The 25,014-nt window shown below is 43.6% G+C and overlaps 1 protein-coding gene across 1 annotated transcript in view; it reads right to left on the bottom strand.

The window, feature by feature from the left end:
• Nucleotides 1-15,148: 15,148 nt before the first annotated feature.
• Nucleotides 15,149-25,014, bottom strand: part of fam83c (family with sequence similarity 83 member C) — a 23,407-nt gene continuing 13,541 nt past the window's right edge. Inside the window, exons 4-5 of the mRNA XM_078249481.1 lie at nucleotides 18,799-19,029; nucleotides 15,149-17,034 (exon numbers count right to left, since the gene is read on the bottom strand). Coding sequence (XP_078105607.1) covers nucleotides 16,215-17,034; nucleotides 18,799-19,029 — 1,051 coding nt within the window. The 3' untranslated portion in view covers nucleotides 15,149-16,214. The remainder of the gene's footprint in view (nucleotides 17,035-18,798; nucleotides 19,030-25,014) is intronic.

Here is a 25,014-nt window from a genome sequence, read left to right on the forward strand (position 1 = left end):
GTTTGCAAGTGTTGTAGTACTCAATATCGGTCTTGGTCTCTAGACCACTGGTCAAAGGACTCTGTCTCGTCTAATCATTTGTATTTTTACTCTGTCTCGTCTTGGTCTCAGATAAAGATCAAGACCGCAACTGCAGGGATATCACTAAACTGTCTGTGTACTGTCTGATTTATGTGTTATGTGATTGGATGTAAAACCTGCTTCAAATGCAACCAATAACTAACACTAAGAAAGTGAATTCGAGAGACAGGAGAAGACGTTCTGACATGTCTCTCCCTGCCTTGGTCTTGGTCTTGACTCTGTCTCAAACCCTCAAAGTCTCAGTCTTGTCTCGGTCTCGATATACTCTGGTCTCGGTGATGACTTGGTCTCTGTTTAGGTGGTCTTGACTACAACACTACTGTTTGCTTTCCCCTTTGCCAAACACCTGTGTACCTCTGGCTGTTGATTACCTATACTGTATGCTTTCCGGTAATAATGCTCCACCCAGTGATCAAACACAAAACTGCATATATATATTCACGTCACCAACGCGCTATACAAACTAAACATAAAATAAAGTTACATTATGGCTCCAACACTATCCGTGAAAAGGCATCCGGGGGCAGCAGCTCCAGGAGGGGACCCCAAACTTCCCTTTCCCAAGCCACATTAACCAGCTCTGACTGGGGTATCCCGAAGCGTTCCCAGGCCAGGTTGGAGGTATAATCCCTCCACCTAGTCCTGGGTCTTCCCTGAGGCCTCTTCCCAGCTGGACATGCCTCCACCTAGCCCTGGGTTTTCCCCGAGGCCTCCTCCCAGCTGGACGTCCCTGGAACACCTCCCTAGGGAGGCACCCAGGGGGCATCCTTACCAGATGCCCGAACCACCTCAACTGGCTCCTAAGTTGCTGCTCGACGCAAAGGAGCAGCGGCTCTACTCCGAGCTCCTCACGGATGACTGAGCTTCTCACCCTATCTCTAAGGGAGATGCCAGCCACCCTCCTGAGGAAACCCATTTTGGCCGCTTGTACCCTGGATCTCGAAAAGGCACGACTGCGGTACATAAAGATGCCATGTTTGTTGGCTTGTTTCTGTATCTTGTCAAACGTAGAAACATCAAGATCGAAATCTGAAGCAAGGTCAAAGATGTTTTTTAGTACCAGAGGACAAGAGCATTTTAGAGAAAACAGTTGATGACATGTACATGATGGATATTTTAGTGTTAAAGTAATTTAAAATGCAGTTCTATTTTACAAATACACTTCACTGATGTTCGGTCTCTGTCCGTGCTTCTGTCTCTTCAGTCTCTCCCCCCCACATGACAGATACTCTGTTTGTTTTGAACCTGTTTTGCTACTAAAGCCTCACACAGACATTGTTTGGCTTTGATGCATTGCAATAAGTTCCAATGTATTCCTTCGCAACAAAAGGTAAACCACAGTCTGCCAAGTCGACTGCACCCAGTTGAACATTGCATATGATGCTGAGCTCTCTTGTATTCATGGTCTTGTCAATGAGACAGGAATGAGACAGTTTGATAAAGTAAGGTCCATCTTGAACATTACCTGTTGGGACATTACTGTTGAATAAGAGGGGGAACCCAGGCTAAGATTCAATGAAAACAACATGCAGTGACAGATCTACACACGGAAACTAAATGTATGTTGTTGTTGAACGTTTCATTGCAACACCATGTTCATTAATAATAGATAGATAGATAGATCTTTATTGTCATTGTATGTAGTACAATGAAATTCTGTTGGAGCCATCCTCTCCAAATAGTAGCATAAGATAAAAAAAAAAAAATATATATATATATATATATATATATATATATATATATATATATATATATAAATACATACACCAGCACATTCTTACCCAAGCACATCTGGCACATACACATTAATTCCATGTTCTCAATAAATAGCTAGAAAACAGTAAACACAGCAGTTATTGCACAGCGTCCGATTGCACTGAGGGGGTAAGGGATGTGTGTATGTTTGTTTGTGTGGATGTGTGTATGATTTAATAAGCTGCTCTGATAGCCTCTGCTCTTCTGGTTTCAGTCTTTCCACCGGTTATCCAATCAGGAGAGACAAGTGAATGAAGTAGAGATGAATGTTTATCATAACTGATGAAATGTGATAATTAAGTCTTGGTAGAAAGTCTTTGACGCTTACACTCTACTAAGACTCTTCAGCTGTGTTGGAAACTGTTCCCTATCACAGAAATAGTTTCCTATATAGTGTGTTCGTGTTAATTTCATTCACTATATAGTCCATTATAAAATACCCACAATGCACTGCTAATCTGAGTGTGCATACGATGTACCCTACATTTTACTCCAGTACCCCACAATGCAACGCGGCCATGTTTTCCGGGAGGAGAAGAAGAAGCAGAAGGACCCGCGGAAACGTGGGGTACTTTCCATAAAATCATCTCACTATGCAAATCAAACCAGCTATTAGGTATTATTAACTGAAATAAAACCATGCCAATCTCTAGGTATGGTGAAGGGGATGTGATGATGTGGGGGGGCTATTTTAATTCCAAAGGCCAAGGGAACTTTATCAGGATCATAGTATCCTGGATCCATGAAATAACTGGCCTTTCAAAATAAAGGTCTGCCTGCCTCTATGGGAATCTAACATAGGGGTGTACTGACTTATGCCCCCTGTATTTTAAGGAAGAACATTTATTTATTCACGATACATTATTCATTCACAAAGAAAATTGGTGTCCTTAAAGATTGGATTTTTCCTATTATTTTCAATTAAGGCATTAAGATCAATTTCCTAAAGATGATTTTTTATTCCTCTTTTTAGTCAATGTACTTAAGGCAGAGAGAGAACCATATTTAAACAGAGGCAGCTGCAGGATGATAGGCCAACAATGTATGTGTGTCACTGAGCTATTGGATAGACGAGATCAGCTGACAAGAACATCTGATAACATGATTGACAGCCCCAGACAGGACAGCAAGGAATAATGAGTGAGCATGGCTGCCTCTCAAGTCTCTAATTTAATATCTCCTCGCTCCTCTCTTGAACCAGAAGTTGTTCTGGCCCTCTTACGTGCTGATTGGCTCACTGACGCTGCTGAGATTTACTCCTCAGGTATTGAAATTGGGTATTGAATGACGAGATATTTTTCAATACTCGATACCAGTGAGGCAATTTGGCCTGTGCCTCAAAAGTATTAAAGTATCGGTACCCAGCCCTACTCATTCCTGCCCCAAAGATGGAGGAGTGAGGATGGAGGATGGAGGAGGGATCTCTGAGGAACTATGGCCGAGGATACAGAGAGCATCCTTTCTGGAAGCTGTGCAGCTTAAATCCATTGCCTTACAGCTGACGAATTCACGTGACGCTTCATACAAGACGCCTCACATAAACACATATCCTTGTTTCCTCTCTCCTCATATGATTTCCTCACATCTCTCCCGGAAGGGAAGCAAGTGAAGGAAACGTGGATTCAATTTAAGGACCTGGGACATATCCCTCACGTGTGAGAGGATGAAATGTAGATGCGTGAGAAACTACAGGCCCCAAGCAAGCAAATATATTGTCTTCCTGGCTGAACTTATGCTATAGCTTCACATGTTTTACCTGGCTCCAACCACAAACTGTAAAAAATTGTTTACCCCCCCAAACAAGTTTAGGGAGTAAACGTAGACAGTAGAAGAGCTTTGTTTGGAGTCAGTGTGTCTTGATTGAAACTCAGCTTCTGCCCCAGGTGGCATACCAATGATAAGCCCTCAGTATGAAGGAATTCACTCTGACTGTTGTGAAACGCTCAGAAAATGTACAGGAGGAGAAAGATTGTTGAAGATCAAGAACAGGTTTAAAAATAAAGAGGCATTCGACTTTTGGCAGCGGTTTCTGTAGGAGGTTGTATCTGAAAAGGTTTATATTCGTCACAGATTAAACCTTCAGTCAAAACAATCATATCCTATGTCTTATTCAGAAAATGCTACACAAATGGTCGGTGACTCGTCATAGCTGGGGGCGTGGCCTGTGGCGGAGTCGCCGTTGCGGAAAACAATCCACCAACAATCCCCCTGACCGGGTAGCATAGCGTTAACCCAGTATAGCTACTCAAAAGCACTTTTGCTGCTTGACAGAGCAAGATACATGAAAAAAACTGAGCTGTATTGGGTCGGATTGTCCGTACGTTATAAGTAACTGGACAAACGACCCAATGGAACAGCCAGAGATGTCGTTTCCCAACATATTTTGTTAACGTTGGCTACCTGATTGAGTCTCCAGGTAAGAGACAGCTAACGTTAACCGTTAGCTTATCTTAGATGATTCAATCTGACTGTATTATCAGTAACGTTACCCCACGTTCATTAAAGCTATGATATTAAATACTAGTATGTCTTAGCATGTTAAATGAATAAATTCCATGTAACTGTTCCAGTTTGGAGGGTAGCAGCGACGTTAGTGGTATCAACACCGGCTCCGTCTGTCTATTCGGCAGTATATAAAACTTAAGATCAGGATTTTTGACTTATTGGAGGAGCAGAACGCCACACAAACTTTTAGGCATTGTACTAAGCAAAAAAACAACCGTAAATATGACAAGGATTAAAGATTAATCGCTAACAAGGTCTATGCTTATTAATTAGAATGGTTTGTTTTCCCCCATGTCATAAATGGAATTTACGTTTTACTGGGCGTTCCCAGTAACGCCGACCAAGTCTATATTAGGAAAAAGGCCTTGTTCATAATAGCTAAACAGGATATGCTGTTTACATGACCCCCTCTCATTCCCCCTGCTCTGGTGTTTCCTCCTCTCATTCCCCCTGCTCTGGTGTTCCCCCCTCTCATTCCCCCTGCTCTGGTGTTCCCCCCTCTCATTCCCCCTGCTCTGGTGTTCTCCCTCTCATTCCCCCTGCTCTGGTGTTTCCCCCCTCTCATTCCCCCTGCTCTGGCGTTTCCGAGCCCCTGAACCGGAGACATTTAGAAACACTTCTGACCCGTTTTGGTTGGTAATCTGCGGGGTTGTGTTTCAGTCTCCACGGCCGCAAACGGAGACCTTTGGCAACACCGACACTGACGCCAACGTTTCTCCTCCTGATTGTCCCTGATCCATCTCTCTTTCAGTTATGGGGTCCTTGGCTTCAAACACTTTTAAGATCCCTGGTTTAGACATTTTGGCTAACAATCCAAATTTTTACGGAGAAAATGAACGGGAGTTTTACTTCGTGAACCACACTGTTCACGAAGTAAAATGTTTTGGTTTGGTTTCTATTGCTGCTGATGCATTTGCACCTGGGTTTGTGCTTTCCAGCATGAATGTTACTTTAAACCAAATGTAAATGTGATTACAAAGGAACAAAGAGACACAGACAGAGAGAGCAGAAACAACCACAATGGTGGTAATGGAAGGGGTTTTGTTGGATGACAGCAAAATGAAAAGAAGCAGTGTGTATGCCAGTTGGAAACAGGACAGAGAGTCTTCCAGCTTTTATAATCTGCAGGGCCCAGACTGACCAGGTCAGCTTCATTTAAACTAACGACTATCCAAGTCAGCCTGCTGCTTCCTGAACGCAGTAGACACAAAGTATTCAGGTCATCTACTTTAATTGTAACTCTGTATGTACTTATGTTAGTCAGCAGATTGTGTTTATGAAAATCTCTGCAGCGCAACAGTCATTACTTTCATTCTTAAAGCGTTGTGTTACAATTGTAAAGTTACCAAACATTATTGCGTTTGTTTGTTCTGTGGAGAGAAGAAATGTGTGATCAGCTGGCAGACAGACTGAGAGTTGGGAGCTAAATCCAGATTAGAAAGGTTAAACCTGTCCCTGAATGCTGAGAGGACAATACGCCAGGCTTCCTGCTGTACACACACACACACACACACACACACACACACACACACACACACACACACACACACACACACACATTCAGAAAAAACTACATAAAACAATCTCTCTGTCTGTAAAACACAGAGTTCAATATGCACACACACACACTGTCAAAAATAAGCACAAACACACTCAAAGTCTGATACTGTACACACACACACACACACACACACACACACACACACACACACACACACACACTGAGCAGAAAATAGCTCTAAGAGGCAGGAAGAACACTGCATCCTGAAGATAACAATCAGATCTTTGGCTTGTTGCAGCAGGAAGTGGGACGTTCCGAAATATTTACAGTGAGCCAGCACAGTTTTTCAGACTGTCGTACGAAAACGTACAAACAACAATTCGTAAGATATCCTAAGAAAAGGTCACATGTTAAGTTTAGTGGTCTTTACAGTTAAGATTAGCTAAGAAAAACGTGACTGTGAGCCGGGTACAGAGCACCGTCAGGTTACGGTCTTTTCATCGGCCGTTGCAGTTAAACCTACATTGTGTAATTCTTTTAGTTGAGTTCTGAGCAAAATCCCCTTTGTTCTTTCACAAACATGTGCTCATTCATGTGTAATTACTTCCACCAACTAATCAAAGTATTCTTGCAAGCGTAGAATCTGCCATTTAGAATCATTCAGAATACATAGGAGCGAGTCACTCAAATGACGGCTGCCATGTAGCACCTCCATCTATAAAATACATCAGCCAAAGAGGGACATACCTCCGCCTTTCACGCTTTTAGACTCAGTGGGTCCGTGACGAATGCCAGCCGGGAGGGAAAAACAGAATTAAAACGACAATGCGGCAGGCTAAGTTAATATTGGAGTGGCTAGAACAGCTGCGTGTAAACAATGGAGATGCTAAAAGCTAATTTCGTGGTTCGGCCACCGTAGCAGTTGAAACGCGCTCGGAATGGAAGGGGCTAGAAAGTAATATTCAGTTGGTTGTCATATACAATATCACCGCTAGATGGGAGACATATTTTTTAGTGGTACAAAATAGCGATTTGTTTTTACTTTCCCTGTGCCCCGAATAACAGCGTTGTAAGCTAATCAACGTCCGCGCTAGCTTCTTTCAAGCTACAAACACATTTGATTAGCATGAAAACATGTCCCAGAGAACGATTGAGTGGATACACATCTGTTATTAACCCCTAGGTTCATTTTGCGCCGGAATTGTCCTTTAACTTCTTTTGGGACTCAAACTCTGGTTCCCTGGCTTGAAAGCCTTTTGTTTTAGAAGCCAAAAACATCCACCCACAGCGCTCTCATACAGCAGCAGTCAATGTGCTGCATACAGTAAAAACACGTTGAATACATACCAATTACAGAGCTTTTCCTTCCGTAGCTATACATAATGAATGGTTCTTTGTCACACAATGTAATTTGATGAATTGTTACCATACAAATATAGATTATACAAGCTTTATTCAAGCAACAATGCAGTAGTTAATTGTCAGTATAATCATCAACCCTCAACATCATTAGTGGTTGAACTCATCTAATTAAAGCTACACAGCAAAGGTATGAGTATGAATTAAATCCACTGACTGTCACACCTCTGTCTGGCAAAACAATGTCACTGCTGTGAAGGGGAATGCAGTACAGACTGAAGACCTTATGAACAACCGTTAGATGACCTGTAAACCTGTATCCATGACTACCCAACGAAAACAACCGGGGCTACAGGTATAAACCAGCATGTGTGCCTGGCCAACCAGTCGCCTGGTATCCACGTCTAGCTCTGTGGTTAAGGGTGTAATTGTTTTGGGAGATTCCTTTCTAGATGAGCTGGCTGATGTTTGGCAGGAGTAAACAGCAACAGCACTACACCTAAAACACACAGACCACTGCACAGCTTTATAGTTTTCTCAACCGTTTTAGGCTGATCAATTAGGGCTGGGTTAAAAAAAGAAATTGATTCTCCAATTAAAATCAATCTTTGTTTGAGTGATCTGATAGCTGATGCCTTTTCAATGACTGTCATGTAAGTCCTGTTAAGTAAAAAGTACTGTGTGGGGGTTAATAAACCTGGTGCATTACAAAAAAATAAATTTAAAAAGATGCATTTTGTGAGACGGAATTTGGTGCTGGAGGGAAGACTTGATCGGGCTAATCTGGAGATGGTGATTGTGGATGATTGACAACTGGTGCGCCTCTTTGCAGTCTCACACACACACACACACACACACACACACACACACACACACACACTGACACAGAAGGGAGAGGGGATACGATAGAGAAAAGAACAAAACACAAAAAATCCAAACCATAACAGAAAGGTGCTCCATAAACCTGCCTTGCCTTTTTGTTGTAATAGATTCAAAGAGGTGCATTATTATTCGACACACTTCATACTATGAACAAAGAAAACGTACCCTAGTTGTATGCTTGTATAGCAAGAACATTTGTACTATTGGTACAATCCATGAAAAACTTCCTGTGACACAATTTTTCTAAGAAAAGGGTCAGTACCAAAATAAAAGGATTGGTCGATGATCAATCACTTACTCAGGGATATCAGTGACTTAATCCATGGGCCGAGGGGCACACAGAGCGTTTCTCACTCGTACTGCTTTCCTTTTTTTGGGATGTCATTTGGAAATACATTTTATCTGGAGGTTGGAAACACATTATCTGAGATAACCTTAAAATATTCAGAGTGGATTTTGGAGGTTTTTGACTGGAAATGTTTGCAGGACCTGGCAACCCTGGATGCAGAGTGTAAGTGTAAGCTGATAGCATGAACCTGTTTAAAACAAGGATCTTAAATTGTTTTCTCTAACAGGGTAATGATAAATCAAGACAGGGACTACTTTGTGTTGATTGGTAATTAATAACACACCTGGGCGTACAAAATAGACATGTGGAGTCCCACAAGGCTCCATTCTGGGGCCTCTTCAGTTCAACATATACGTAAAGCTCTTAATATGATCTTAATATGGTTTCTCTAAAGCCCAGTTCAGACCAAAGATTTGCGACGAGACGAGTTGAAACTTGCAACTTCTTGCAACAAGCCGGTCTGCAACGTTCTGAAACCTGCCAGTTCACACCAATAAGACGAGGCGGTGTATCATCTCCATAGCAACGGCTCTTTGTACTTCCATTCTAACTTTCGACTTTTAGGCTTTTTTGTAGTTGGATATATAATTTGTTTTGTCTAAATATGAATGTGGATAACATTAGTGATAGTGAGATGCTTGCTACAGTTACATTTCTAGTGATGAATCGTTGAAAACTCGTTTTATTTCTCCGATTCGCTGCTTTGTTTTTAACGCTGCTGGGCTCTCTATCTCTTCAGTCACTCTCTAACTCGCTCCACCATATAATGTTACCGTGCTTTCGGACGATCGTTGAGGCTCCATCTAAAACTCAACCAGGTGTTTGTAACATAAAAATAAAATGGATTATGGATCATTTTATTTCTATAGTTTATAACTGATTGGCTGTTGAAACGGGAGACGTCTTTTACGTTCTAAAACCAGCCTCTGGAGACTCGACCAGCTGAGTCGCAGCGACACCATCAGCTGGTTTGAGTCGAGCTGAGACAGACACCTGAAATTTTCTCTGCGACGTTCTAAAACGGTTTTGTCTCGTCGCAAATCTTTGGTCTGAACTGGGCTTAACAGAACAATGATGTTGATGTCCATTACAGTGATGCAAGAAACTGAATTCAGCATGCATGTAAACATACAGTAGCTGTTGACTAGTTCAAAAACTTAAATTTGTCTTTCATTTGTTTCCTTCCTGTCTCAGGATTTATGGGGATGAATGATGGATTTCCTGCTTGCGGTGACACAATTATCCAGTCCATTTTTGGGGCCGAGTTTCTTGTATCTGTCCTTGGAGTTTTTATTCTGTCACATTGTTCATGCTGTGGCTTGTGACCCAGCCTCTGGGCTGGATTTCCTGACAGGAAAACATACAGTACTGTACAGCGGCCCAGCGGGGGAAGGTGATCCCTAAAGCGCCTGACAGACACAAAATCCTCGCTTCACTGACCGACTAGATACTTTTTGGCAGCATTCATATTTCATAAGACAAGTCTGTCTGTAGATGCTTTATGAATTCAAAATTCAGAATATTAAGCATGGTTTCCATTTGGAGCTGTTGTGTTTTTTGGTCAGACGTACCGCAACAGTGAACTAAAGTGCCACCTGTTGTCTTCCAAACAGAGATGGGGACTCGTGTTTGATTCACACTTAAGTCGCACACACATTGGCCCTCATTTATTAAACGTGCGTACGACCTAAAACAGGCGTAGGACGGACGTACCCCGATTCCTATGCAAAGCTCGGCATTTATCGATTTGAACGTGAGCGTAGGCTGCGATAAAATCTCACGTCTGGTCTGAACTCGTGTACGCAAGTTTTCAAGTCAGTGTGGACTCGCGATGCAGCATATAATCAGTTTAACAGGAGAAGGAGAAGTCATCAGTTGATCACTTATCAGCAATGGCAGATCTGGCTCTTATAGAGGACCTCTATATGCGCCGGTAACAGTGCACACAGTGCACATGTCTTGCATCAGCGATATCACCCATACACGGCAGAAAAAGTCTGCAACATAGTTTTAGCCTGTGGGGTTCTGCACAACATCGCGCAGGAAATAATGTATAGTCATAAATGTAGTGATGGAGCCAGATGAGAGCAGTGTCCAGCACAGCCCCAACTGGGGCTATACCAAGGAGACAGGATATTATTCCTCGCTTTTAAAAGGTATAGTGTTATGTTTGGCAATGATACTCAATACAGGAAACATGACGATGCACAACATTTTTATTTATTCTTTTAGACGTGTAAAGGAACTTATGCTGAGAAACCACTGTAATGCTGTTTAAGTGAAAGAAAGCGGGTTTCACATAATTTGAATGATTTTTGCATAGAAACATGTTTGGCGGTGGTCACGCGCTCTCCCTCACAGCTGTTGCCTGGTTCTGACTCTGAGTAAAATAAGACACTGCACAAACTCCGCTACTGTGTGTTTATTTAAATATAGGTAGATGTAGGCCTAAAAGATTCCAATATAAGCATGTTTATTAATATTAGGACTATAGCATACATATGTCAAGGATGTACATTAAATAAACTTCAGCTGGAGTCCGATTTACCACGGCAACACTGTCGACTGCATCAGTGATCTCTTTCCATTCCCCATTCTTTTTACAGCCTTTAATAACAGTTTTCAGGCTGCCAAATAGTACACGTTAGTGCAAATGAACCTGAGATATCAGGGTTTCAATCTCCACCTCTGAAAAGTGCTGCTTCTCAGCCAGATTACGTCTCGCCATGTCGTAAATTGTAGGGGCGAGGCCTCAAAACCCAGAATATATTTAGGGGCGTGATATTTAAATTACGATCGTTTCCAGCCGCTGCATTTATCAACGTACAACCATCCTTACGACGCTCTGATTGGTGTGATACGAACGTTTCATGAATCACACGTGAGATGATTTCTGCGCTGATATTTGCGCTGGTTTCTACGTTAGGTTGATAAATGAGGGCCATTGACTTCAGACTTGACTTGAGATTTGTCCTCCAAAGACTTCAGACTTGACTCGGAACCGAGATGCGGGACTTCTTCATTTATAGAAAACGTTTGAGCTGACCGTAACCTATATAATACCTATATAACCTACCTACGTAACACGTATCTATATCACGTGAGAGGACAACAAACATGTCGAACGCACCGGCAGCAGCTGTGCCATTCAACAGAAGCTTCGGCTTTTAAAAACTTCAGACAACAACAAGACCCGAACAAAAGAAGCGCTGAAAACAACATGTACACACAACACTCAAGTTCAACTTGTTTTATTAAATCCTATTAAAGTGTTCATCTTACAAATGAAGACCTTTTAAACACAGAACGTTCACATTCTCCAGTCCATAACACATTGTAAAAAATACGTTAAAGAAAGTGTTTCTTTAACAATAACCCAAATTCCTGACAGTCCGTTCATGTCATTATTATGTACAACGTAATATACATAAACCCAAATTCCTGACAGTCCGTTCATGTATTATGTACAACGTAATATACATAAACCCAAATTCCTGACAGTCTGTTCATGTATTATGTACAACGTTATATACATTAGTCAGACAAACACGCGACAAGTATTGAATCCATGCGTGCAAATTATCCGGCTGCTTGTTGAGACAAAAAAAAAAAAAACACCAACTGAAATAAGCAGTAAACAAAACACAGACAAAAATCACATATATTAAAATAGTTCACCGTGACTCGTTATTGCTTATCTGACAACAGTAGAAATCAGTTTTCGATGGCTGCTGCTCCACACTGAGGAGGATTTGAAATCTATCCGCACAACCCAAAATATAACAAAGAAAACAAAAAAAAATACAATCAGTATAAACGGTTTCTACTTTGTTTTAACTAACAGACTATATACAAATCTACATATCTGGGAAAAAAATGCTGTTTACAGTACAATATAAGGAATCAATCCTCTTATGAAGAAATGTATATTTCATAGGCATGATAGCACTGTGAAATGTAAATTATTTCAACAGATATACCCAGAACTGTCTTGTTTCTCTCATCTGCTGCTGAACACGGTTGCGTCTGAAATCTCCTCTGAACTACGTACTCAACACGTAAACTATCGTTCAACTCACTTTTGTGTAAATAAACAGTAGCGTGTATATTTTCGGACGCACTCAGGGGCGTCGGACTGGGGGGGGGAAACGGGGACTGAGTACCCAAAAAGATGCTAGAATGAATAGCTGTGGATGCGGGGAGGGGCCCATAGAAAATGCCTTTCTACAGGGCCCAGAATTTTTGCGCTACGCCCCTGGACGCACTAATCAGTCGTTTTCAACGCCACTTCCTGAGAGCCCATATCGACCTCCGCTCTAGTGGCAAGAGTTGAATAACGGTTGTTTTAAATATGTAGAAATGTAAATTAGAGCGTTTTGACGTGACAGAGCTCCTTGGTTTCGGTCCGAAACGGTTGTTGTTACTACCGCATTGCTTTGTGGGATATTTATGTGGGCGTAGTGTCCAGTACTGCACGCTGTAATTTTACTGGAAATAGTATGCAATTGGCATACTATTGGTTTCATACTAAGGTTTCAGACACACAAAAAAAAATGCCACGTACCGTTTTTAGCTACTTAGTTAGTTTGGGATTTCGGACGCAGCCCATGTTTCTGCACCTGCATCCCCTCAAAATGTTTCAAAGTCCTTCAGGTTCTACATGTACTCCTTATTTCCCAGAGTTGTAACGCTGGGTTTCCACAGGCAGGGTTTTTCAACTGCAACAATCTGTCGTCTCGGTCTCGAGCAGCGGATTTCAAGCGGGATTGTGTCACCGCAACACGATGCCGACAGTGTTCACGTTCTGCAGATGGCGATTGTTGGTGTTGATATACGTTTTCTATCAGTTTATATGTGGCCTAACACAACTGTTTGGTACATTTTCTACTCCAGTCACACACTTTGCTGCTTAAAAAGCTGTGTTTAGTTCAAATAACGTTATATTACTAGCAAAAAGCTAGCGGTCATTGCTACAATGCTAACGTCACTACAATGCTACTACGACTAAAACATATATAAAAAAAACTCACCAGGTATACCAACTGCCTGGACAACGTTTTGCCAAGCTAGCTGTTAGCATCCCTGTAGTCATACAGAGACGTATCATAAAGTAAGTTACAGGATAGGATAGATAGCATGTGTGTGTACGCGGGAGAATATATTGGAGGGACGTTCGCGAGTCTCCCCTCTCATTGGCTACCGCTCTGCCAAAGTGCGGTGAACATCCGGGCACTTTCGCCGCCAGATTTCGCTCGTACCGCTGTTCTCATAGTGAATCAGTTGAATCGCTCTGCTCTGCTGTTATTTCAGCTGCCCGTGGAAACCCAGCGTAATGAGATACAGCACCTGCTTCTTCTTCTTCTTCTTCTTCTTCTTCCATCTGCAATGGCTCCGTTCCCTGTAGTAGTGGCAGCGGTTTCAGATATTAACACTTATCTGATGTCACTGGAGATGTTAGGTTTGTCTGTGATGTGATTGTTAACCTTAAGGCAGGATGATCAAGGCACATGGCACACGCTATAATATAATATAATACAGGAGAGTCACAGGAAGAGTCAAAGCAACGCCAAAGGTTAGAATCAAAAGGAAGGAGGAAGTTTTCTTCACGATCACGGCTGCATTAAATCACTTTGTCTTTACACATATTATCATATTCCCCCTGATACTCTGTGCTTTTTCATAATAAAAAATTACCCTTTTGTTTTTATGTTTGTTTCAAATACACATAAAAAGTGAACTCTGACAATCAAAGCCCATTTAGACGTTAGAATAAAAAAATTTCTGCTGTGATAGTTACCAACATTACACAGAATTTTTTTTGGTTTCGCTGACTTTACATATACAGTTTATAAATGCCACAAACATAAAACACAACTTTTCTAAGCTCTGGAAAACGTTTTACAAATATAAAACACCCATGGAGTAAAACTGCTCAGTTGACCTTTGCATTTCAAGGTGTTCTGTTTTTTTTAAGTACAACATTTTGTTGAAATATTTTAAGTCCCTGGAGTGTAATTAAGAAAAGGCAGTGGGAGGCTCACATGAAATGCTGAAGATATATTCTGTAAAATGGAGGACGACCTGCTCCAAGCTTCAGCTGTTCAGCTGCCTTTTGTCTTTTTAAATTTCTGGTTTATTCCAAACTTTTTATCCCCAACCTTGTTTTTATTTTTCTGGAAACATGACGACTCAGGTAGCGATTCTTAAAAAATAGAACTGCCAGGTAGGGTTGGGTATCGTTTGGGTATCGTTTGGGTGGGTTCCCCCCCCGATACCGGTGCTGGTGCCTAAACGGTGCCTGAACTGATACTTAAACAAAAATAGGGTAATAGGGATTAGGGTATTTTACCATAACTTTGAATGCACCATGAGGTTTACTAGTTTCAAGTGAATGCACCGTCTGTGTTGTTTTTCCGACAAAGGCAGCTGCACATTGCTTAACGTCCCACTGTTGGAATCCTCTACAGTGAAATACTGTCACACTTTACACTGTTTAGCTGTCAGCATTTTAACCGTGTTTAATCCAGCTAGCTAGCTAACGGTAGGCTAACGTTACCTGCTGTCAAGTGAAGTGTTAACTAGCGTCACGTGCAGCAATGCTCCTGTTGGCTCTAACGTCTGTTTCAGAGCATCAGAGAGCAGTGCAGAAGGCATTTAATTGGCACCGAAACGAGGCACCGAAATCTGCGTTGCGATTCGGTCCGGTAGATACCGGCCGCTTAGGCACCGGTGCCGTATTAGCACCGGGTTTCGGTACCCAACCCTATTGCCGGGTGATTTTCACAGATCAGTTTCAATGTAAAATGTATTTGTAAACTACGACCCCACAAACAGTCACATCCACAATGCACTTTGTAAAGGCTCCCCACATGATAAAAGAGGAAATATGGTTTCAAGAATTCACAGACCGAAGAGACGGCGATGGAGCCTGTGAGCCTGTAATGGCTCGATTCAAACCGGTAATCACTGTGGGAGAAGATGAAGGACTTTATAAAACTACCAGATTCCATGGAGACCTTTGTTCGCGGGTTTTAAGAATGTAAGAAGAGACACGGGAGGAATGAAGAGTTTGGAAGAGAGAGTTAAAGTGTAATGTTGTCGTTTGTTCAACCTGGACCATATTTCAAAAAACTAAATATCTTTGAAATTGGTCCAGTATTGAGCGAGAACACTGGAACCGGCCGCCGCAAACCAGGCTGCAATGTAACCCTATAGACAAATGCACATCGCCAAATCGACCAGACTCCATGTAAATTAACAGTACTTTTAGCGTGTATAGCGCCAGCATATTTCACATGTAAATGTGTGAATTAAGAGTTTATTTCAGCCAAACCAGAGTGGTGATTGTTGGTACAGTGGAAATACGAACCAAGATGGCTTTTGATAGTTTTATTTTGTGTCTGCCGACTTTGAATGAAGGTGTGTTTTACGATGATAAAAGTACTGATTATTTGCACGATAGCAAGTTCAGGGACATTTCAAGTCAAATTTTTTTTTTTTGTACTCTTAAACACAAAGTCCTATCTCTGTAGGGATCCTTTCCATAATGTTGACACACACTTAGAATAATAATTGGAGCCTGTCAGTAGCAAAAACAGCACTTTTAGTGGACGCTAACTGACAGTGCGCAATTGCCAATTAACGTTACATTGCAGCTTGTTTCTCGCTTAATACTAGACCAAATATTGTTGTTCCCATCAGTCACTTAGACACAAAAACATAGGAAAACAGGGTCCAGGTTGAAAAACAACCCAAAACAAAAGGTAACCTTTAAACACACATTTAGTTTCCGATGAAATCCCCCTCGACGGGAACTGAATTGGGCTTGAGCTCGAAGCGGCTGTAGATCTGCCTGTTCTTCAGCTTGTTGTATTGGTTCACCATGTCCAGCTTGCTGTGGCCCAGCGTCATTCGCTTCTGGTCGTGCCGGTTCATCACCACGCCCGGGGACAGCGGCGGCGGAGGGCTCTGCTGGCTCTCCAGCTCGTTTTGCGAGAGGTCCGGTCCCCCCCAGGGCGGGTTGTCGAGAGGGGACGGCGGCCTCCGGAAGTTGTAGGTCTCTTTGCTGGAAGGCAGGAAGATGTCTGAGAGTTTGTTGAGGAACGGGTTGGAGGGAGTCCTCTGTTTTGGGGTGAATTTGCCATCGTTGCCCGGGGAAGGCGTCTGTGTCTTGGGGTTTATGTTTGACATGGGGGTGCCGGCGCCGTGGAACATGCCCGCTTTGTGCTCGTACAACCCCAACCCCTGCAACTTGGAGGTGGCGCCGCCTATATTTGCCCGAATGGCGTCCGCTGGGTTGTGCTTGTTCCACTCTACGCCCATTTGCTGACCGTAGGGTGGCGGCGGGCGCTCCATCCCCGGGCTGTGATTGGCTCCCCCGTTCGCAGAGGCTCGCGGCCCCGCTGTGACGTGACCCGGAGGCGTCAGGGTTCCGCCTCTCCTCTCGGGGCTAAGGCGAGGGTTGCTGTTGGGCTTGGTGTCGTGAGCCTGAGTGACCTTGTAGACCGTGTTAGACGTCATCCCGGGCGCCGCCTTCACGCTTGACACGCTGGTACTTGATTGGCTGCTGGAGTTTTCAGAGCACACCCGGTCCCTCTGCCGGCTGGAGGAGAAGGGAGAGTAAAGATAGACACGTATTTTTTAAATCAAATATTAGTGATAGACCGATTTTATCAGCCGGCCGATATTTGCGTTTTTACTGCTGCGTTCGCCGATAGTTTTATCCCGGCATTATTTACAGACAGGCGTCCACAGGCAGCTCTGTGTTGCTGGAGACGCTGCAGTTCATGTGCAGACCATGCACTGCCCCTCCCCCACTAGCAGAGTGCTGGTGCTGGAAGCCTGGCAGGCTTTCAGCACCATGTCTTAAATTACAAATCAAGCACTTTATTTCAATGGCTACTTTTCAGGTTTATTGTTTTCTTAAATTATTTGTGTTGACAAAGGACATTTTGTGCTGACCTGATTATATCTGTCTTATGTCAGAAAGCAATGCATCATCAAGGCTGTGTTGTAGATGTTGATGAAAGCCTTTTACCCTTGCACAGTTAACCATATGCAGTGCAGCCATCCATATGATGCACATTGCACACATCATTTGGGTGATATGAATGTAAGATGATTGCAGAAGACACGGATGTGTTTTTGTTTATCATTTTTAAAGAAATGGCAGAGCAGATTCCGAAAACAAATCCAGTGTGGCAGGGTTAACATTTGTATGATGTAAATTGAGGGAGCAAAAGCAGTATCGGCTCCAAATATATCATTGGCTAAGACTGGTGGAGAAAAAAACAACAAAAAAAACAAAATCGGTATCGGCACTAAAAAATCCATATTGGTCGATCCCTATCAAATATAATCTATTAGTCCACAGATTTGATACTGTATAAGAACCGTAGACTGTAACAATAATGGACGAAGCATCCGGGTCTGAAAATTGAAATCAACGCTGAAGCTCCTAAAAGCTGCATTCTCTCTAATTTCCAGCAGGAGGCGACTCCACTGGCTCCAATAAGAAGTCCGTTTCTATGAGAAAATGAGCCAACTTCTCACTTGATTTATTACCTCAGTAAATATTTTCATAATGAGTTTAAGTTCTCAATCGCTAGTTTAAAGTCTTCTTCAACACAGCATGGTGTTCATTTAGTAAATGATGCTCCCATTTATTTTAAAATAGACAATAGATAAAGATTTAGGACCTGTCAATCAAGACAGAGGCTTAGCACTGCTAATGCTTTTGGCTGTTGTCCTGTGTTTTCACTTCACTTTGCGCCATTCATCTGCGTGTACGGCAGTACAGAAAATCGGATAACTTTTCCCTTAAAAAAGGTGCACTATGAGTTCCTGCATGGTTGAGCGCAATTTCATTTTTGTCTCAAATCGTAGGTACGTGTCCTTGATCCGCTAGCTGCCTGCCCCCTGAACACACCATGACAAAGCCCGGTCTCGGGAGACAACACAGGGAGTCGCACAACAAACCACTCCAGCCAATCACCGACAAGATGGTTTGGGGAGGGGGCTGGTTAGTGACAGTTAGTCAGTTAGTCATGACAGTTACGGAAACGTGGGGGAGGGGCGAGCTTGCGCAGTTTTGTTTGGTATTTACTTGGAACGTCAACAGAAGTGACCGTGCAGGAACTCATAGTGCACCTTTTAAGTTACCAGCTAACGCTAGCTGTGGCTAGCAAGCTTGGTTTGCTGAACAAGACCGTTTTAGGCGATCAAAGAGTTGGCTTCACTTTTCAGACCCGGAAGTTGCCGCTTGCTTGGGACAAACAAACAAACCTTGAATGTAGCACGCCTCTCAAAACCGACTGCGCGTCAAACAAACAAAACCCTTCTTAAAAACCAGCCTTCAGCTTCGTACCTGTCGGAGAGTAAGTCCAGCCCCATGACCGGGCCGAGCCCCATGACAGGGGCCATCATGGCCTGGTATGACGGGTAGTAGGGCATCCCCTCCTCTTCCGCGTTGAAGAAGCAGTCGATGATCTGCGAGTCAGCGTACAGACAGCGGAACTCCCTGTCGAAGCTGTCGGTGATGCGGCCGGTGAAATGCATCACCATATTGCTGTGCACCTGAGCCGACAGCCAGGTGAAGCTAGAGAAGGAGACACCACGGCATTTTAAGGTTACAATCTGAAAAGCTCAGTGCTGTAGTCCATGTTATACGCAGGTATACGCAGTATACTCACTAAGAAAGCTCCAAGATTTCCATATATCCACTTAAAAATGCCCAATGTCCCCCGTAAAATGGTGAATAAAAGTTATCTGAATGCAGGAAATGAAGTCTTTGAGAAGTCTGCTCAAAACTTCCTTGGGGGAGGACGCCCAGACCCCCCCCACTATGATATGGTCCCTCCCCCAAAGGCAGATTCTGGCCAATATACAGTACAGTATACCCACTACAATACACCACTGCAAAAGCTGTGTTCGAAACCGTTCCCTATCACATAAACAATGTACTATATTGTGTTTTTGGCCTTTTGTAGAGGTGTTTGAATTCTCCGCGGTTAATTTCATTCACAGTGTTTCCCCCCGGTGCGCCTCAATATCAACACCGGCCGCCGCACATTGCGTAATTCACAAGTTCACGGAAGGTTGGTCTCTCGTGAACACCTTTACACAATCACACATTCAAAAGTGCTATAAAGAATATTTAATATTCTGAATACAATGCTGTCAGTGTCTTAATGTTGGAGTCCCGACTCTTAGCAAACAAGCGATTGCGCCCGCTTTAGAAAGTTAACTAGTCGCAAGTTTGCGGTAAAATGCAGTTGGGTTGTCGAGGTCAAAACACTATACATTATGTAGCAGCTAACCAACTAAACTTATTATAAATAATGTTGTCATTTTTTTTTACTCTTACACTGAATGTTTGCTGCTTCAATCCAGATGAGTATTAAAAAGTATTTTCGGAGACTGACAAAGGCACGTGTTGAGGATGAGGACCAGCCTGAACCGGAGGGATCAGTCTGAAACACAGCTCAACAGTCCCACCAGTGGAATTAGTTATGATATTAATTTGTTTACAATATTTTTAGGCTTCAACCAGTGAGGGTCAGGGAGAGAGAGAGATAGATTCGTTAGGCATTGAAGTAGGAGAGGAGGACCGCATCCAACAACGTGTCGTTACGAAAATAAGTCTTAATAAACTTCATAAACACTATATAGGGAATCGTTAAGTGGGAATGGTTTCAAACACAGCTAAATACCTCTGTTTCGTTCTCCTCTTCTTCAGTAATTGCAGGTGTGTTTTTAGATCTTAGGTTCTTTAGGGCACGAGCACCAACGATGTCGGTCGGCGAAGGCCCTTTGCAAATTGATAGAATTCCTACTATTCACAACACGTTTCGGTGAACTATTTTAGTACAATATGAGATCGTATTCTGAACGAGCCGCCATGACAGTCTGGCTGTGAATTTCCGGAGAAAAAAGAACCACGTGACGCGCTCGTCCAATCAGCTGCTGGTTTTCATTTTATGGGAAACAATACAGAGCAGCGCCGCCTGCTGTTATGGAGACGTATTACGTTTCGCGCACGCGCAGAGCGTACGCTCAAGTCGGCGTCTCTTTGGTGTGTTCTCAGGCACTTTTTGGACCTCGGGGTCCCAACTGATCAGTCCGACTGGCTTTTCTGCCGACGGTCGGCCGTCTGGTTGGTGTGTAACTACCTTTAGTCGACTAAGATGTCTTCACACATCTCTGGTAAACACAAGATTGAAAGTTTAGCTTTTGCTTGATTCTTTGTGGAGAAACTCAGTTTTGTTCAGATCTGTCGATTAAATCAGCAAATTGATTAGTCAAAAGAGTGTTAGTCGACTAAGAATGTCTTTAGTGGAGGACAGCCCTACAGACCAGAGGCTCAATCAAGAGCTGCAACTATAACGATTATTTTCTGGATGAATGGATTAGTTGTTTGGTCTCCAAAATGCCAGACAACGGTGAAAAATGTGGATCAGTGTTTCCCAAAGTCCCAAGCTGACATCCTCAGATGTCTTGTTTTGTCCACAACTCAAAGACAGACATTCAGTTTACTGTCACAGAGGAGAGAAGACACTAGAACACATTCACATTTAACAAGCTGACATCAGAGACGTTTTACTTTTGCTTCATAGAAAAATGTGTGCAGCGTTGTGCGTTTCTAAAAGTGTGCAGTTGATCTCGGCCAATAAAACTAGAAATTATGCGACGCAAAATGTGACGCTAGACTTGGAAACTATCAGCTGTCTTTGTGTCAATGCTCTCCGTCTACCTACCAGCTGATAAACCTGCAGATCAGCCCAAACTACATCCTGGGCGATGATGATGATGAGTCACCTCAGTGACTCAGCTCATCAGCCAGCAACATCATAACATGTGCATGAACGGCCGAGACGCCTGACTGAACAGCCGAAATAAAGCCTCTGTGGCAGAACAGAAGACATAGAATGAGAGGAGCAACGTCTTACCCAGCAGGCCTGAGACACGTGGAATAAAACCCAAATGACCAATTAAAGAAACATATTTGATATTTAGAGCCAGACTGTCATGGAGAATGTACACAGAAAGATATATAACACAATAACAAAAAGCATAATATGAGCACTTTAATTGTGACAGTTAACTGTGGAGGGAAGGTTTTGTTCTGTCACTTGACTCAACTAAAAACAGCTCAGTGGAACACAAAGTGTTTCCCTTTTTCTAAATTGTAGACGGGCTGATCTCAAAGTCAACTCCGCCGTCAGACGGTGCCTCTGAAACGCAGCTCTTTCCATTTATTTTGAATGGGGGGTAGTGCGTTTAGGCTGCAGGTGGGAGACGGAAAGTTGAGCCAGATTTAACTTTTGGAGAAACGCAACCCTGTGTCATGCTGCAGTGGCCAATCATGTGAGCATGAATCAGACTTGTCAGAGTGTTTTGAGGCGGTGTGAGAGTCCCGTACAGGAAACAGGAAACATCACTGCCTCTATCTCTGCCACAAGAAAGTTTTAAAACACCAAACACAGGCTCTGAACTGCCCGGGAGTTTGTGGAACAGCTGACTGTTTCCTCAGTCCGTCTGTCTCTTTTTTTTTTTTTTTTAAGATTATTTTTTTGGGCATTTTAGGCCTTTATTTGATAGGACAGTTGAAGTCATGAAAGGGGAGAGAGAGGGGGAACGACATGCAGCAAAGGGCCGCAGGTCGGAGTCAAACCTGAGGCCGCTGCGTTGAGGAGTAAACCTCTATATGTGGGCGCACGCTCTACCAGGTGAGCTACCCAGGCACCCGACTCTGTCTCCTTTCTTTCTCTCTCTCCGGGAAATAACGCTGCCTTCAGTGCGTTCGGAAACGTCGAGATCCATAAACAATCTGACGGAAAACAGTAACTGGGAAATATAAAGTCTAATTTTGCTACGTTGGGGGGTTAAAGAAAAACAGGGCGGGGTCAGCCCTATGGTCACACAGCCCTATGGTCCCACAGCCCTATGGTCCCACAGCACTATGGTCCCACAGCACTATGGTCCCACAGCACTATGGTCCCACAGCCCCATGGTCCCACAGCCCCATGGTCCCACAGCCCCATGGTCCCACAGCCCCATGGAATCACCAGATCTTGGTTTGCTGTTGGGCCCCCAAATCTCCAGAACAACAAGCCGCCGGCGAACAGAGTTTAAGAGCAGCAACGCACAGAGAGCCGAAGGTGAGGGTGTCAGGCAATTATCCTGAAAATGTGCTTCCGTTGATCCAGACTTCATTTCCCCAAAAGTTAAATCCGTTTCAACTATCCGTCACAAGCCGCTGCATTCTTCCAGCTCCCCCTCGCGGCCCCCCCAACCACTGCAGCCAAATCACAAAACCCCGATTCAAAATAGATGGAAAGACCTGCGATTTTGCCGCAGTGAGTGTAAATGTAAATCCCAGCTGTAATTAAAACACACACTGGTTTCTTTTATTTCCCCTACACTCATCTACAAATAGAACTGAGGTTCACAGAATCAGAAAATATCGACTTGTTCAGTATTAAAAAGATCTAAGAATATCTGAGGGATCATGCCTAGAAATCACTGACTACCTCTGATCACTATGCACTCAATTAATACACCTCAACAATGCACTTATATGATCATACTGCATTCTGTCTCTACTATTATATGGACTATGGACTGTCTGATTTCTCAGAATGCACTTTAATAATGGACTGACATGATCATACTGCATTCTGTGTTTTATGGCTTTTTTAAGCTATAAAGGAAATGTTGAAATTTCGTTGTACTGGTTGTCCTTGTGCAATGACAATAAAGTCGAATCTAATCTAAAATGACAGATATTATAGAGCATAAGAACTGGTTCACCATAATACACAGTAACTACACTTCCTTATTGCAGGCCTGTTTGCAGCACTCGCTCTAACATCTGGCAGTTGCTCAAACAGTACGTCGGTTTTCTGAGAAGGCGTGCTGCGCCGGGACGCCGAGCGTGCTTCACAGCAGCCAGGGAGAACCTGCAGGACGGCTTTCGGTTTCGTGATAAATCACTCACGGCTCAGATATGTCGTAGACCACTCCCATCCCAAAGTTCAATTCCTGGGAAAAAAAAAAAAAAAGTTCAGAGAAAGATCTGAACCCGAGCACGCCTTCGCGGCATTAAACCGTCAATCAAAGTGATCATGAAGAGAAGAGAGTCGTCTAACAGGTAGGGTCGGGCATCGTTTGGATTTGAACGATTCTGATTCCAATTCCCCTTCTTCCTTTTCGATTCCGCTTCGCATGTGACAAAATGGGTCACATGCTTGTTTCACAGATAGGAGGAAAGTTTTAGTTTGATTGAATGGTGGGTTGCAGTTTTATAGGGCTTTCTCAGCGTAAAATAAAGCCACACTAGAGCGCCGCTTACTGTGCTCCAACGGCTGCAACACAACAACAGCCACGTCACTGAAAAACATTTAAATGTTAGGAAAAATGAAAAACAAAAACTTTAAAAAAAAATAACTTGGAAATAGTCGGTAGAAAGAAGGAAGTAAGGCAAGAATACGTAGGTGTAAAATACTATCAAAAATGTAGAAAACAGTGACAAAAACTTCATAAAAACTGACAGACTTGTAAAAAAATTCTCAGTAGAAAGAAGGAAGACAAACTTCAAAAACAAAAAGTGACAAAAACCTTGAAAAAGGCGGAATTGTTTTTTGAAAAAAGCGACAAAAACTTCGACAAACGGAAAAAAAAAAGAGAAAAAAGGAAGGAAGGTAGGGAGGAAAGAAGGAAGGGAGGGAGGGAGGGAGGGAGGGAGGGAGGAAGGAAGGAAGGGAGGGAGGGAGGGAGGGAGGAAGGAAGGAAGGAAGGAAGGGAGGGAGCGAGGTAGGAAGGGAGGGAGGTAGGGACGAAGGGAGCAAGGTAGGAAGGGAGGGAGGTAGGGAGGAAGGAAGGGACGGAGGGAGGAAGGAAGGGACGGAGGGGAGGGGAGGAGAGGGAGGAAAGAGGGAAGGAAGGGAGAGAGGGAGGAAGGGAGGGAGGAAGAAAGTAGGGAGGTAGGGAAGGAAGGAAGGGAGGGAGGGAGGAAGGAAGGAAGGAAGGAAGGAAGGGAGGGAGGAAGGAAGGTAGGGAGGAAGGGAGGGAGGGAAGAAGGAGGGGAGGGGAGGAAAGAGGGAAGGAAGGGAGAGAGGGAGGAAGGAAGGTAGGGAGGGAGGGAAGAAGGAGGGGAGGAAAGAGGGAAGGAAGGGAGAGAGGGAGGAAGGGAGGAAGAAAGTAGGGAGGTAGGGAGGGAGGGAGGGAGGAAGGCAAGAACAGGTCGTGACAAAAAGCGACAAAAATTTTGAAAAAGCGCTCCCGTACCCCCTGCAGTCCTCCAAAGTAGCCCTAGGGGAACACGTACCCCCTGTAGTCCTCCAAAGTAGCCCTAGGGGAACACGTACCCCCTGTAGTCCTCCAAAGTAGCCCTAGGGGAACACGTACCCCCTGTAGTCCTCCAAAGTAGCCCTAGGGGAACACGTACCCCCTGTAGTCCTCCAAAGTAGCCCTAGGGGAACACGTACCCCCTGTAGTCCTCCAAAGTAGCCCTAGGGGAACACGTACCCCCTGTAGTCCTCCAAAGTAGCCCTAGGGGAACACGTACCCCCTGTAGTCCTCC

The sequence above is a fragment of the Sander vitreus genome, chromosome 4 (genome assembly GCF_031162955.1).
Source record: "Sander vitreus isolate 19-12246 chromosome 4, sanVit1, whole genome shotgun sequence".
In the NCBI taxonomy this organism is placed as follows: domain Eukaryota; kingdom Metazoa; phylum Chordata; class Actinopteri; order Perciformes; family Percidae; genus Sander; species Sander vitreus.